Source organism: Melopsittacus undulatus, chromosome 4 (assembly GCF_012275295.1).
Source record: "Melopsittacus undulatus isolate bMelUnd1 chromosome 4, bMelUnd1.mat.Z, whole genome shotgun sequence".
In the NCBI taxonomy this organism is placed as follows: Eukaryota; Metazoa; Chordata; class Aves; order Psittaciformes; family Psittaculidae; genus Melopsittacus; species Melopsittacus undulatus.
The window spans coordinates 17,293,949-17,309,208 of record NC_047530.1 but is presented as its reverse complement, the minus strand read 5'-3'; the positions used below and the strand labels follow the sequence as shown (position 1 = coordinate 17,309,208).

The following is a 15,260-nucleotide window of genomic DNA, read 5'->3' as shown; positions in this document are numbered from 1 at the left end:
TTTGCTTCTACCATAACCAGAACAGGTCAGGAATTTCCTAATGAAACATACTACCATCAGAAATGTTGACCTGAGGCATCTTAAAACTTTAGCAGACGTGTGCATGCAGGCTCCAGAGAAGCTGAATTTAGGAAAAACTACAGACATTGAAGAAGGAGTCCCACACTTTTTTTATCCTCCCCATCAAAACCTCCTAGCAACATTTTTTTTTGCAGTTCATAAAAGCCTGAATCAGATTCATGTGATCTTATTGCTTTAAAAAGTACAAGAGAAGCTGAAGCTGAAACAATGGGCCTGGTTGACCAACATTTTTATTTTGTTTTAAATTCAATTTGGAAGGCTTTTTACGTTCTGTTCCAATGGAAAAAAAAAAAAAGAAAATTTGCCTGAGCAGATGTGAAGGTCCTGGTGGCTCTTGGCCATTAAAAGAACAGAGGAAAACGAACAAAATGACAAGAATTGAATGGAAAAAAGCATATGACATTTCAGGATCTTTGTCTTCCTCATCCTCTGCAGCCCCCATTTATATTTCTATTTAACCCCTACTCTGCCAGAGAACTCAAATCCAAAGCCACGACAGCAGCAATAAAGCCAGGAAATGGAAGGGAATTGCCTCATTGGTTTTGTCCGCAGTGCAGTCTTCAAACTTTCAATAGTTTTATTTCTTTCCTCCTCATCTTCTTTTTCCAAGGCGATCAGTGATTTTCTCTGCAAAAGGAGAAAGGCAGATGTGAGGGAGGAGGTTTCCCTGTGAAGCATGTGCCTGAGGAGCGGGAGCACTTGCCACCCACCATGCCAAGTCATAGGAATGGAGCTGGGATTCTAAACTGATTCTGAAAGTCTGAAAGACCAGATCCTTATGGCAATCACAGGACTAAGGGAAAAGGAGCAGTGAGGAAAAACCCTCCGTGATCTGCCAGGAGACAACCTGGACAGCAGGATGAATCTGTTGCTTTAGCCTGCAGATGCTGCCTGCGAGCATCCACACAACTCACTAGCACACTTATTTTGAGAGGATGGAGGAGGCTATGAGGATGCAGGAGGGGCTAAGCCAATACTACTTGGGGTTCCCAGAGGAAAGGTGCTGAACTGGGGCAGGGGAGAAGGAGGGACCTTTTAGCTTCCCCTGGTAGTCATTGCATGCCAATAGGTACCCATGTTTCCCTGCAGAGGAGATGGCAGGATCAGCAGATGCCCTGCAGCATGGAGGGGACAGGATGCTGCATGCATGCTCAGTGTCAGCCAGCTGGTCCTGTCATTCCCAGTTCTCCCAGTGTAACCCACCAGTGTCCACCTGGGCTGGGGACAGTGGCTGCGTGTATCTCCCGCACAGGATTTCACTAACCAGCCAGTGTTCGGGATGGGATCCTGACTCCTGCAGCTGCATTTGGGTAACATGGCTACCAGCAGCCCTGGACATGCATGGGGGTATAGCGTACTCACACCAACTCACGCAACCAAGGCTGCAGATAAAGCAGCACCTTAGATGGTTCCTGCACCATACAACAGTGCACACCTCAAAGGTGGCAAGCTAAGCCCTGCCAGCACAGGCTGAGGCTAAGCCAAAGGAGAGAGAAATGGTCCCAGCAGATATACAGAGTGGTACTGACCTCTGCATTTAACCCGGCCCCTCTTTAGCAGTGTGTCAGGGAGATCAAAGCCACCCTCCAGGCATCTGGCTAGCTTTGATCACAAGCTCTGCTCAGGCTCAGGGCTTTGCCTGGCTGCCAGCCTATTGCCAGCCCTGAGTATTCCTACCTTCCCCATGAGGAGCAGCATGCTCCATCCTGCCTTGCAGCCCACTGCTCACCCCTCAGTCCCCACTCCCTCAATTAGCCCTACCTTCTCTGTTGCCCCATGGCAAAGAGGGGAAAAAGGAAAAAGAAAAATTATGCTTTTCTTTTTTCTTTTCCATGCTGCTCCCAACCCTAGTGCAGTGGCCACAAACCTCAACTCCTTCAGCCTCTGAAAACAGAAGTGAAGATGGAGGGACTCTGAACTGTGCAGCCTTGCAGGAAATAAACTATTTCCTATGGAAGAGAGTGCTATTTGTGTCTCACCTGGCACAATGTCAACAAGAAACCAATTCATAAAATTACATCTAACCACACTGGCAGGTTGAGGGGGATACTTGGAGCCACAGCAGCTCCACTGGCCTTTATGAGATGGGACAACCTGCAGTACTGTGTTTTGCCATTGCTGTCCAGAGCAGAAGGGTGTCTTAGGTACAAGATGGTAGCACTGTGTAATCAAAGGGGGTCTTTACAGCCTGGTGGCTTGAAACTGAAAACCACTGTCTGTCATCCATCTCACAGCCTCCTAGCCAGGGGTGACATGAAATGCCCTGTGTGCTGTAGAGAATACCTCTATTTTGCAGCTGCATCTGTTGGTCTAACAGATGATATTGCTGCTACAAACAATACTTGTCACCCTCTTGGGCACAATGCTGGCCATGCCACAGATGCCACCGCTAAGCTGCTGCTCCATATGAGGTTCACACGCACCGAAACATTGGGGAATTACTTACAGCAGCCATTGAATTCAGCTGATCTATATAAAATTCCGGCCAGCTAGTGGCTCCTTTATTTTCTTCCTGGTCCTGGAGGAGGGGGGAAAAGTGAAACAAAGATAGCAGATCAGTAGAAATGGCATTAACGTCCCCTGCCCTTCATGACCAACCACATCTGCAGAGCCCTTGAATTCTTGCATTACTTTATATAAGCACGCCTTTCTACATTCTGAGCTCACAACTGGGAACATTGCCTGATTTATTGAACTAGCATACTTTATATACAATCTGCATTACACCATCTGCCTGTGACCAAACTCTGCCCTAGTAATACTGCATCAGTCTTGCAGTTATCAGTTTTGGAGAAATCACACCGAAATTTTACTTCCACATTTCTCTCATACCAACTCTACAGTATCCTTGAAGTTCTGGCTGCACAGCCTTGATGAATGTGCTTTGTGATCAAAAAAAGAGTCTCTTACAATTAATGAAGAGCGCATGCGACTCGAACTAGGCTCTTGGAGCAGGACCATGGCTTACCAAAATCTTAACAGTGACTCCAGGCACAACAGACAACTCTTCTGGGGGCTTCTTTAGTTGTTAGGAAAAACAGGTACCTGGAAATGTCTCTTGTTAAAGGATGTCAGCCCTGGGCCCATGATCTATGGAACTGAATGATGCAATCTCATTTGGTTATCCTGGTCTACAATGCCCTGCATTTGGTGGGACCCACAAGGGGTTTTCAGGTTCTATTGTGTTCTTGCAGGACATGACTGAAGGACTTCAAGAAGTTCAATGTTTAAGAAGGACAGGGAATTGCTTGAAAGAGTCCAGCGCAGAGCCACAAAGAAGATTAAGGGAGTGGAACACCTCCCTTATGAGGAGAGGCTGAGGGAGCTGGGGCTCTTTAGCTTGGAGGACAGGAGACTGAGGGGTGACCTCATCAGTGTTTACAAATATGTCAAGGGTGGGCGTCAGGATGATGGAGCTAGGCTTTTTTCAGTGATATCCAGTGGTAGGACAAGGGGCAATGGGTGTAAACTGGAGCATAGGAGGTTCCACGTTAACATCAGGAAGAACTTTACTGTGAGAGTGACAGAGCACTGGAACAGGTTGCCCAGGGAGGTTGTGGAGTCTCCTACATTGGAGATATTCAAGGCCTGCCTGGGCAAGTTCCTGTGTGATGTACTCTAGGTTACCCTGCTCTTGCAGGGGGGTTGGACCAGATGATCTTTTGAGGTCCCTTCCAACCCTTGGGATTCTGTGATTCTGTGACTTCTAAGTCTGGCTTAGATAAGCAACACTGCATGTTCCCAGGGACTGCTTGGAGCAAGTAGGCAGATTTTGAGGGAATACTTCATAAGCAATCCTTTTCCCCCACTGTATTTTCCTAAAAATTTGTATCAAAAGAAGAAAATGGTCACAGCAGAAGTGCTACACAGGTTTAGGCTGGAGTCAATCAATACTACACAAATCCTGGACATCTTCCCTTGGTAGATGGAGCACCTTCACTTCACAGCCTGACTCACTGGACAGTTTTGCCCCCTCCCTAACTTTAAGAGATGTTTGCAAAGGTCATCCTACACCGCAATTGCCTGCGATGGTGAGAGCTAGACACCCTACTCTTCTGCCCACACGTCTGTGCATGCAGACAGCTACCAATCTGCCAGCTAATTTCCACAATCCCAAGAAGCAAATCCCAAATATTTACTGTGGTTCAAGAGCATACGTGGGAAATGTTTGTGCATCCGAACTTCCCAAGCTGCAGTTTGAGAAGATGAGAACACACTGAGTCAGTGATAGGTAATCTGGACAGGGCTCAGTTTCCCCACAGCCAGTGCAGCCTGTCCCCACAGACCTGACCCTTCGCTGTGCCTGGTTCTGGGACAGGGACGAAAGAAGTTTGAGAGCAACAAGGGACCTGACAACCCCTGCCCCCTGCTTTAATACTGTGGATTGCTCTCCCTTCCTTCTCCTGCCAAGAATTGAGGTTCTGTATGAAATACTTGATTCACCTGCCCTCCACACCTTCCTATGCTCTGCCATGACAAGGCTCTGCACAAAACCTGCAGGCAAAGATCCTGATCTTCCCAGCTGTCCTGCCCTACTTTAGAGGCTGGCATGCAAACAGTGCCCTGGGGGATGGCAGAGTTGGGGCACCCATGTGTGCCTTGAATATGGTTCAAAAAGGGACCAGCTCCTGTCACCTCCTGGAGATGTCACTGGAGGTCCTCCCCATCACCCCAGGCTACCATCAGCATCCTCTTATAAGGAGTATTCCTTATAATGTGATTCAAGCAGTGACACCAGCTGGGAAGGGTGGCAAAGTCCCCATCACAGCACAGCATCAAGAGGTGTCCAAATGCACCCAGTCAGGAGATTTGGGCAGGGAAAGAGATCCATGCTGTGGAATGGACCTTCCAGCATGGTGTGAACACCTGTGAAGCAGGAAGGGGTCTGGACCTGCTGCTCGTTTAGGGCTGAAAAGAAGCAGTGGAGCAAAAAAATAAAGGTCTCCAGGGGGCAAAGGGGGAGGCTGAACAACAAAATTGGCTAAACTGCTCATTTATAATTAACATGCTGCATTATAAATATTTCCCTTTGCTCGGCTCCCTCGGGCTCTTGCATTTCCTCCCTGAAACCCCCAATTTACAGAGCACTCTCAATTAAGTGCAGCACAACCTCATTAATTCAGATGAGCAGCCAGCCAGGCTCACTGGAAAGCAGCTTCCCAGGCAAAAGGGGACTGCACAATAAAGCAGGCAAAGATCAGGACACGGGCTTCTCCCAGATCACTGCAGGACATTGCTCAGTGGTAATTATAGTGGCTAATGGTCTACAGCACACTGGTACGTGTCCTTTAGTGCATTCTGGTGGCGATAAAGAAATCTCCTGACAAAAGGATGAGCCTGCAGGGAAGTAACTCACAAGGATTTGCACACAGGAGGAGGAGAAAGGAACCTCTCCGGGCACAATGGTTTGAAAGGGTGTATTTGTAAGATGGTTTCCCAGTATGGCTTTTGGGGATGTGTGTTCTGCAGCCTGCCTTCAACAAGGGATGGATGCCCAGATGCAGAGCTGAGTACCACCACCGTCAGCTCTCCAGGTGCTCCAATGCATCCTTTCCAATCAGCACTGGGGTAATCAATATCTCTCAATTCCTTCCTCTCTGCACTGTGTTTAGGTCTTTGTTGTGTTGGCTCTCAAGTGAGGGCTGATTGGAACCCTGCTGACAGCCTAGTGCCATGCTACAGCTTACTACAAGCTGCATTTTTAGAAGCAGGTTGATGGCTGTAGTTGCACAATGCAGGGACGGGTATCCCTTCTCATCTGTAACATTTGTATGAACATCTCTTGCTGTCCTTGGGGAAGTGGCCCCAACACACCACCACAGACTGCTGTGCTGCAAAAAATTAGGAAATGCCAAAGTTAGGCAGTCAGGGCAATCTTTACCCTGTCCCTCTCCTCATTTGCACCCACTCTCAACACCCACTTCCTCCTTCCAGGGACTGGCAAAACCACACATCACATCACTGCAGCCCTGGCATCACAGTGCCCTCTCCTCGTCTCTGCTGGCCCCTCACCCGGGGCTCCATGCACAGGGCTGACGGAAGCTGCTGAGGCTCATCTGTTTCACGCTGCTTTGGCAGTGAGGGGTGTGCACTGTGGTGTGAACCCGATGAAGAAGCTCTATCCCCTCCGCTGGTGCCAGGTGCCGCAGGGAAAAAAGCAGCCAGTCAAGATGCCTTATTAGCCAGAGCTTCTTGAAGGTCACCCATCTGCCAGCTCCAGCCATTTCTTTGCTCTTCCCAGGGAGATTTCATGCTCCCCAAACCTACCACATCTTGGCTGCAAGCCTGATGCTTCCACAGCCTGTGGAGTGTGGCTTCCACACCTTGGGGTGTCAGCAGCTCCCACAGACAGAATGTCCTTGCTCTTCCTGCTGGGAAGTGTTCTTGGGATGCTGGGCAGCAGAACAGAGGAGGTGGTGGCTCAGCCAGGGGTGGCTTGAAAGCAGTTTGCAGGCCAGCCTTGGCTCCATTTGGGCACTTTATTATTTACATCTGGAAGGTGCACATCCATGAGCTCCTGCCATTTTGACCTGCAAAAACGCAGCTGCGGGGAGCACCTTCCTGCTCGCAGTGTGTCCCCATGGCAGTGAGGAGAAAAACATCTATGAAGCTCCTTAATGTTTACTTACGGCTCCTTTAGTTCCAAATCAAGCTTCTAGCAACATCTTTTAGATGCCCAGCCTGCAGGTGACATCTCCACTTGATCCAGCAACCTCCTTACCACACTCATGGCCCATTGGGGTGGTGATGGATCTGGAGCTGTTCCAACTGAGCCCTGGCCAGCTTTCCCCCACCTGATGTCCAACACACCAGGTTAGATCCTTTAAGGTGAAACCAAGTCAGAAGGGAATTCTGAGTGTTCCTCCATCCCTTGCTGCTCCATGATGGCAGAGCAAGGGAAAACTGGCAGCAGCTGGTGGCCCAGCACGTTTTGGCAAGCCTCCCCTCCCTGCCTGCTGCCAATGATCCACCTGGATGCTGTTTGCAAGGTCGAAAAAGAGGCAGACAGTGGTGCAGATGAGCTTTAAAGCCAACTGGTCTGCAGCCTGCATGGGAAGTTTAAATCCAACCCATTTCTACCAACCCAGCCAATGCTTTGCCAGTTGTGTCTCAGTGGAGGTTTTGGCCCAAAGCAGTCCTTGGTTCTTTCTTGTCCATCCAGCTGCTTGGCTCACCCAGGTTCCTTGAAACAAAACCTCAATGATGCAACTAAGGCTGCTTCTCCATGGAGCAATGCTGCAAATGGCTGTAACTTCATCAGATTCTCTCCAAGTTGGGATCTCAGGGTCCGAACTGTCCCATCCCAGACCATTCCAGTTTTACGTATGCTAACACTTCCTGTACCCTCTCTACAAACACACACATGCCCTCTTACACTTTTCCCAGTGTTTAAAAATTATGCTCCCAATAAGCATATATAGCATGACCAGATGCCTTTCATAGTCAGCTGGTTCATTGTTTGAAAGGCTTCGCTTTAAAATCCAAAAAGATTGCTAACAGATGCATTTTTTGGCTGGAGAGGAAGAAAAACCTTGCTTAAACAAAAGTGTGTTGTGATTGGAACTAAAAAGGTAATTACCTTTAAAGACAAAAACTATAAATATTTCCTATTGAAAAATACCCCCAGCCATGCAAAGAGACAGTTTCTCTTGGTCAGCCTGAGAAAATGACACCTGAGATGATATTTCAACCTGCTGCTGCAATAACAGCAGGTATATCTGGATTCCCAGGGGCTATGAAACACTTCTCATCCATCCCAGGTGACCCAGGAGCATGGCAAAATGCCAGGATTTTTTTTCCTCCTCCCCTTGCATGCCGTCTTTGTTGGCTTTTGCTCTTAGTTCTGTTACTGCAGGAAAAAGAAATAAAATTAAAAGGTATGGTTTTTAAATGAAGGATATAGCAACACAAGTCCCATGAATGAGTTCCAGGACTGAGCAGGACAAGCAGAAGAGCAATGTGGAAAGAGAAGGTCTCTGGAAGGAGTGGGTGAAAAGTCACAGTTGAAGGAGAAAGAGGCTGTCTGGCTGGGAAATATAGTACTATTGGAGAGCCATCATTTGTTTCCCTACTTATCACATTATTTCTCATTCTCTGCAAAAGCACCACAACCACTGAGTTCTTCTAATGCAAAGGGATCCTGGCTTTCTATCTGATGTGTGGCAAATTTTAGATGCAAGTTTTGCTTGCAGGGGACAGCTTAACACTGCTGAGGTATGCAGCCAGTGTCAGTGATGCCAGCAGGTTTTCAGCACAAGCTTAATAAGTACAGCATCACTTCACATCCCTGCAGGTCATTTTTTCTCTACCCTAGCTTTACAGATGCTCAGAGAGCTTGGACCAAGCAAAAGAGAAGGGGAGAGAGACAGACCCTGCATTCGCATGAGCTGGTTTTCGCTACCAAACCTTTCCACCCAGTTATTTATGCTGAGCCTCTACCTGAACACCCCTCTATCTACCCAGATTTTGAGGCTCATAAAAATCACCCATCAACCTGCTGTAATAGCTTGATGTTACGTATGGCTGGCAGTAACCAAACCTCCTGCTACAGACTAAGTGCAAAGTGTTAATTATTAACTCCCTTTGGAGCGTGGCTTCCTGACAAAGGCCATCCTGAATCATCCTCTTCCACTGAAGCAAACCCACAGCAAAAAAAACAGTAAAGCTGGAAACCCTCCTGCTTCCTCCCTGCGCTTCTGAGCAATATCTTCTCCTGGAGAGCAGGAGCAGTAGGGAGTGAAATATTTCAGGATGAGGTATGAAAAGAGTCATGGTCCAGAAATACCATTACTAAAAACAGATTTAATCCTACCATTAATGCATCCCCACCTTTCCATTTCCCTGCTTTATTACAGCTGTAGATGGGGCTGATGACTTCAAAGAAGGTCTCTAATAATCTTTAAATCTCACTCCTGACCCACACACTGCAGGGCTGCTGGACTGACTTCAGTTCCCATTCGGGTTGCTGCCAACCAGCTTGCCAGTCCCACCATGAGATGCTTTTGACCTCTCCGCCCCACCCCAAGCATCACAGGCTGATGAAGGTGGGGTAGGACCATGAAGAGCTCATCTAGTGAAACCTCCCGCTCCAAACAGGTGCAGAGCTAAGGTCAGACCCAGTGTCTCCATGGATGGAGAGTCAGGGAGGACAAAACCTTCACACTACCAAGCTGATACTGTGGGCTGGGATAAAAACAGCTACTTGCAGGGCAGAGAAACCAGAATTATGGGGCTGCAGGCCAGGGGGAAATACTCCAGAGGAGGAAACATGCCTGGGGAATAGCCAGTTTTCCTTTATATCTGCTCAATGAGCACTGCCAAGGCCAGCTGTACACTCTTTCCAGGGCAACCCTCCACAACAAAATGTCTCATTTTGGTCACCTTTTACCACATCTTGCCCACCATGGGAATATATAAAACATATCACAACTGTCATGTACTCTGAAGAGCAGAATATGGTGGACGACACCAGAGGCAAAGCAGAAGCATTAAACATGCACACAACAGTGGGGAATGTGCTCAAAGGACAGATATTCAGATGCTTTCTGTGCTGCACACACCTTTGCCCTCAATGGATGCAGGAGAGTACCCTGGCTGCATGGGCTATGGCCATAGCATAAGATATTTTGGAGCCCAGTAAAGCTGTTTTTTGAGGAACCAGGAGAAAGCTGGGCAGTGTTTCTGTCCAGCCTCATGCTGTTCTTTTGAGACATAGGTCATTGCTATTGGTCTCAACCATTGCAGGGGGAGCACAGCAACCAGCAGGAAAATAGTGAAAATGCTAAAAATTAGGAATACCACAAACTGGGGGCTTTGAGACTCTGACTGAAGTCACCTCATTCTTTACAGTCTTTTTCCAACAGAATCCAAAACTGGCAGCAGAGGAAAGAGGAAAGAAACTGCTCAAGGGACAATTTTGGATGCTTGGTAAGTCAGGCAGCTGCCTGCGATGGATGACCTTTGCCAGCCCCTTGGGACTCCAGAGGTGAAACTGGGTGTTACCATCACCTCAAACAACAACATGCTATTAAACACAGGCAGGCCAAAGGGTCTGTGTACATCCTGGGCCTTTCAAATCACCACAGAGACTGCAGCCAAGGCAGGGAGGTAGGACTACTGTCCCATCTCCAGCTTTACTTTACAGCCAAAACCCAGCCACTCCTCACAGCTGGAAAAGCCCAGCCCCTCTCCTTCATGCCAAGATACCATATAAGTGATTTGTCCTCATAAAAACATATGTACACGGTAGGATACCACAGGCTGCTGGGGTAGCCCCATCACACAGAAGCAGGACTGCCTAGGGCCTGCCATGCCTAGAGACATGACCTCCAGCCCCTGTGAGTCCTGGTTTCTTCCACTGCAGGAGCCTCTTTTGGTACGGTCTAGCTCATTTTTAATTCAAAAGCAGGAGGAAAGCATTAGTCTCCACCAGTACATCTCCTTCAAAGCAAGCAGTGGCATGTACACTCTTGCAGCTCACAGAAATGGCATCACAAATAGGGAAGGAGAGGAACGAGGAGCCAGGATCAATCCTTGGATGGGCGCCTGCTTCAGGGACCTCTGAGGATGCCACAGGGCGCTTCTGTGGCTCCCTCTGTGAGCATGAGTTTTGCAGCACAGCTTTTAAAACAACACAAGGGCCAGGAGGTTCTGGAACAGGAAAGAGGCACCATCAGCCCCATCTAAACCCTTCCTCAGGAGATTAGATAGCATGTAATCTCTACTCAAAATAATAATTGTGTGGCTTTGCCTGATTTAAGTCTCTGTTGTCTCCCCTTATCCAGATGCACCAGAGCACAGCTCTGCTTATCTGACAGGCAGTGACGAGCAAGCATCCCCTGCCCATTTTCTTGTTGATTCAGACCAGTACCTGTAATTTGTTAACATCTCTCCTCCCCTCTGATTTTAATCTCAGGCATGGCAAGCCTCTGTCTAACAATAATATAGGGATTTCAGGGGTATTTATGAGAGGCTTAAAACTTAATCCTACATGAGCAAGGTAAGCCTGCTCTTGGCCCAAAACATGGCTGGAAAATCTAGTGCCATTGCTACAGCAGGAGAAAAGAGGTATTAATGGCAGTGAGTGCACTGCCAAGGCAACTCCTGCACACAGGAGTGAATTTGCAAACTGAATCACAGAATGCTTTGGATTGAAAAGGACCTTTAAAGGTCATTTAGTCCACTCCCCCCTGCAATGAGCAGGAACATCTTACAGTTATCCCAAATAAACTGAGGAAGAAAGGTTGTGAGGCAGTCTGCTCCATCCTGGATGGACCATGAGAGCTGGCAACAGCATCACTGCATGCCACAACTGTGAACCTGTCCAGAGGCACCACAGACTTCGGCCACCCAGGCATTGATTTTCAGGTAGAAATACAAACAAACCTTAGTTCTTGAACTTTATCTAAAGCATGATGCAACCAAGCTCAAACATCAACATATCTCTGCATTGGGAAGATGTCTGTGCAAGGTTTCAGCTTGAGAAACATAGCCACAGGGCAACATCACAGAGTGGACACATCATGCTGGGAGCTGGGCCCACAGATCAGCAACTTACATCAACTCATTTTGTATCATGAGCCTAGAGACCTTCATTGCCCCAAGGGTGACACATCTTACCCTAATAGCAAGCACCACTAGGTTAAATCACCTGCGGTGGCACAGCTTCCCCAGTGGGCTTTACATTTTTGCATTCCTCCAGGAAGAGCTGGTGAGAGGACAAAAAACCATGCCGAAACCTGTTTCATGGCAGCAAAATGGAAACCCAGCAGAGGGGAAGGCTTTCAGGCAGACTATAATCAGTTCCCCACACATCAGCAGAGAAGAACATCTCCTCCCCACCCTGAATGGGAGGGAGAGGGCTCAGCCCCCAACCACAGAGCAAATGGGTCTCTTACTTTCTTCTTGCTGCAGTAGATCTGCCACTTCTTTTCTGCTGGCAGCGCAAACATGGCCTCTCTATGCTTGTCCGTGAGGTCAAGTTCATCCTGGAGAGGGGAAAAAAAACCCACAAAACATGCAACATGAGTACACAAATGAGTGATGGCACAGACACAACCCCCCCAGTAAGCAGTGTAAATCAATGTGGTGCCACAGAACAGCAGTGGTCCCGCAGCATCACCCCGTGACTATCGATTTGTCAGGGCAATGATGCTAATTCTCATCCTGCCATTGCTGACCTCCCCCTGACTCCTCAGCTGCAGCTGGCTGCTGTGAGGATGGGACTGCAAACCTCCCTGCCCCCTGCCTCTGGGACATCACCTTCACTGGTTTTAAAGGCAGCAAGCACTTTAGAATGGACTTCCATCAAGCTGTTACAGCTGCCCACAGGATAACCTCGCACAGAGGACCAAGAGCTCCAGATGACAGACTGCACCTAACACACATACAGTGAAGAACAATTCAAACAGGACCTTTCTTTTTTACCACCACAGATAACTGCTCACTGAACATCCTGAGTGGCTCAGCCCATTTCCATTGCTAACACCGTCATATTATTGAAAACTGGGAATTTTTTTGGCTTTTGGTTTGTTTTTCTAGAACTAAAAATAGAAAACTCTTTTCCTTATATCTATAGTTCATAAAGAGGCACACCCTCTCCATGAAAACTGGACTATATATTGCCTAGCAGAGATAAAGGTGTTTACTGACTGGAACCTTTACTGGTTTATCTGATGTTATTTTAAAGGACACATCCATTTACAACTTAGAGGCTCAGTGAGCAGTGTGCTCTCCACCAGTACTGTCAAAACCTCATCGCTTTCTGGTGCTAGATGTAGGTCAAAGCTTTTATCAGTGAACTAAATAAAACATTCAGTCAGGGCTGGGAGGCTCATTGCTAAAGCCAACATTGATCTTACAACCATGGATGTCTCTTAAAATCACCACCATCAATGACAACCTTCATGCTGGAGGGGTGTTGGTTCAGCAGTGGGAGTGCTGGAGATGTTGCAGAAGGTCACAGGGGAGCCTTGCCAACTCATCCCACCCAGCCAGTGGATTTAAGTAAGAGGATCCCCATTAAAAATTACACAGCAGCTAAAAGAAAGAAAAAAAGGAAAGATAACACATGAAGACCCATTAAAGTTTTGCTGCCTGAAAAATAATGCTAACCAACTAAAGCTGGTGGCTCCTGGTACTCCAGGGGTTACCAATTAAAGGTAAAAGCCCCATTTGCTAAAGGCTGAGCAAGATGCCTATGGGGAAAGATGGGTCCCTGCATCAGCAAGCCTGCAGGCCACAAAGAAATTCAGCTGATCTAATTAAAGCTCATATTGCACCCAGTAGCCAGTGGAGCCTTCAGCTATCTTATAACCCAAACCCAAGGGCCCTCCAGCACAACATCCAGTGGTCCTGAATATCTCAGAAAGGCCTATACAGCCATTTCAGGTATTAATTTCACTTCTCAAGGAAATTACTCCTCAAAAGGACAGGTGGTGTTGAGCTTTTACCATTACGCATGCATGGGGGAGCTTTGCTTCTCCCTTGACATTTTTACCCATGTATCAACTGACTCTACAAATCACAGTGCTGCACAGAACTGACATCAGTGGAGCTCTGGAAGCAGGCTTGTAAGACACCCTTGCAACAGAAATAAACATGCTGCTGCGACAGAGACCTGGGAAGAAGTGAAGAATGAGAAAGCTTGAGCTCAATCTGAGACAACTCTCCTGCTCCTGCACCCAGGGAGAATAACCTGGCTTAATGACTCCTCCAACGAACACTGCTTTCAAACCTCCTTACAATTTGGGAGGTCAGGGATTCATATCCAGCAACTGACCTCCTCCTTAGCCTTGGGCAAGCCTTTCCGCCTTTCCATGCCTCAAAACCAAAACCACACTCGATGTCCCTTGCTGTTGTCTCATCAGGCTATAAGTCGGTCACACATCCAAGCTCTGCTTCCACCCCAGCTCTGCATGTCTAAAGGCAGCAAATGGGACCTGACACAGGGAACCCGATGAAATGCAGCTGGTCGGAAAAGTGCATCTGAGAATGTGGGAGAGGGCTAGCATCTCCTGATGAGTATTTACCTCTGTGGTGAGCATTTGAGTAAGCACAGGAAAGTGCTTCCTCTGTGACCCTGCTTCCCTGCCATGTAAATCTGGGATTCAGGCATGAAAACACCAGCCACGCACATCTGTACTTAGGTCCTTAGAAAAATATTCACTGAAACTTTCAATATACCAGTACCCTAAAAATACAACTTGTGCACATGTGGAGTTTTGTTAATGGAGAAAAAAAAACTAAACTGAGCTGAAACCTAAGCAGGAGCAAGAAGGGATAAAGCAGAACAATATATTAAGTGCTGGTACATAACAACATGCAAACACATCCAAAAATTGCAGAATTGCTTCTGAGTCTCACACAGCACGTTTCATTGTGCCCCAGCTCTTACATGTTCAGCCGTTGCAGTCCTGCATCACTCAGCAACCCCTACCTAGCGATATCTTACAGGATGCTTGGGAGAGGTGTTTATGTAAATATTATGTGGTACCCAGTGAATAAGAAAATGACCATAATCAAGCAGATTGTTATTCTGTGCTCTAACAGTGACTTAAGCATGAGAAGTCAGGTCTTCACTGGTTTTATGTACATGGGGATTCCCACACCCACCTCCAGCCCTTCACTTACTGATGAGTGGGTATCTCAGTACTCCTTGGCCCCAGGCAGAGTGCTCAGAAACTGCCCTTCAAAAGGCTGAGATAGGACAGGAACATCAGATGTTTTCTGGGGGCTCACAGCCCACTATACAAACACAGCTCTGACAAAGCCTGTAGCAGCAAATGCACGGTGGAGTTATAGCACGGCAGAGAAGCTGTGCACAACCTCAAACCTGCATGTGCCTTCAATTAATAATCATGAGCTCAATAATTAGGTGATTCTAACTGGCAATTAATTTTATAGGCCATTTGCAAGCCATGCACTCCTGCTATTTTAAACTTTTTTTTGGAATCTGGTCAAAGGCATATGAAATAACAGCCTCATTTTGCTACCAGAAGGAAGTCTCTGCCCAGAGTGTTTTTACTGGAAAGAGATATGCAACTCTTAAATATTTGTCCCGTACAGTTAAACTATTCACCTTTAGATCAGGAAACATGTTTTCACATTAAATCTTCATTTAAATATGATTCAAAAACAAACTCATAGGGAGATTTGATTCTCAGGGTGTATTTGTTATT

The 15,260-nt window shown here is 47.3% G+C and overlaps 1 protein-coding gene across 3 annotated transcripts in view; it reads right to left on the bottom strand.

The window, feature by feature from the left end:
* The window catches only part of DAAM1 (dishevelled associated activator of morphogenesis 1), a 97,873-nt gene that overhangs the window by 32,855 nt on the left and 49,758 nt on the right, over positions 1–15,260 (bottom strand). For all 3 annotated transcript variants that reach the window (XM_031049342.2, XM_031049343.2, XM_031049344.2), the window contains exons 4-6: positions 11,979–12,068; positions 2,528–2,599; positions 614–708 (exon numbers count right to left, since the gene is read on the bottom strand). In XM_031049342.2, coding sequence (XP_030905202.1) covers positions 614–708; positions 2,528–2,599; positions 11,979–12,068 — 257 coding nt within the window. The remainder of the gene's footprint in view (positions 1–613; positions 709–2,527; positions 2,600–11,978; positions 12,069–15,260) is intronic.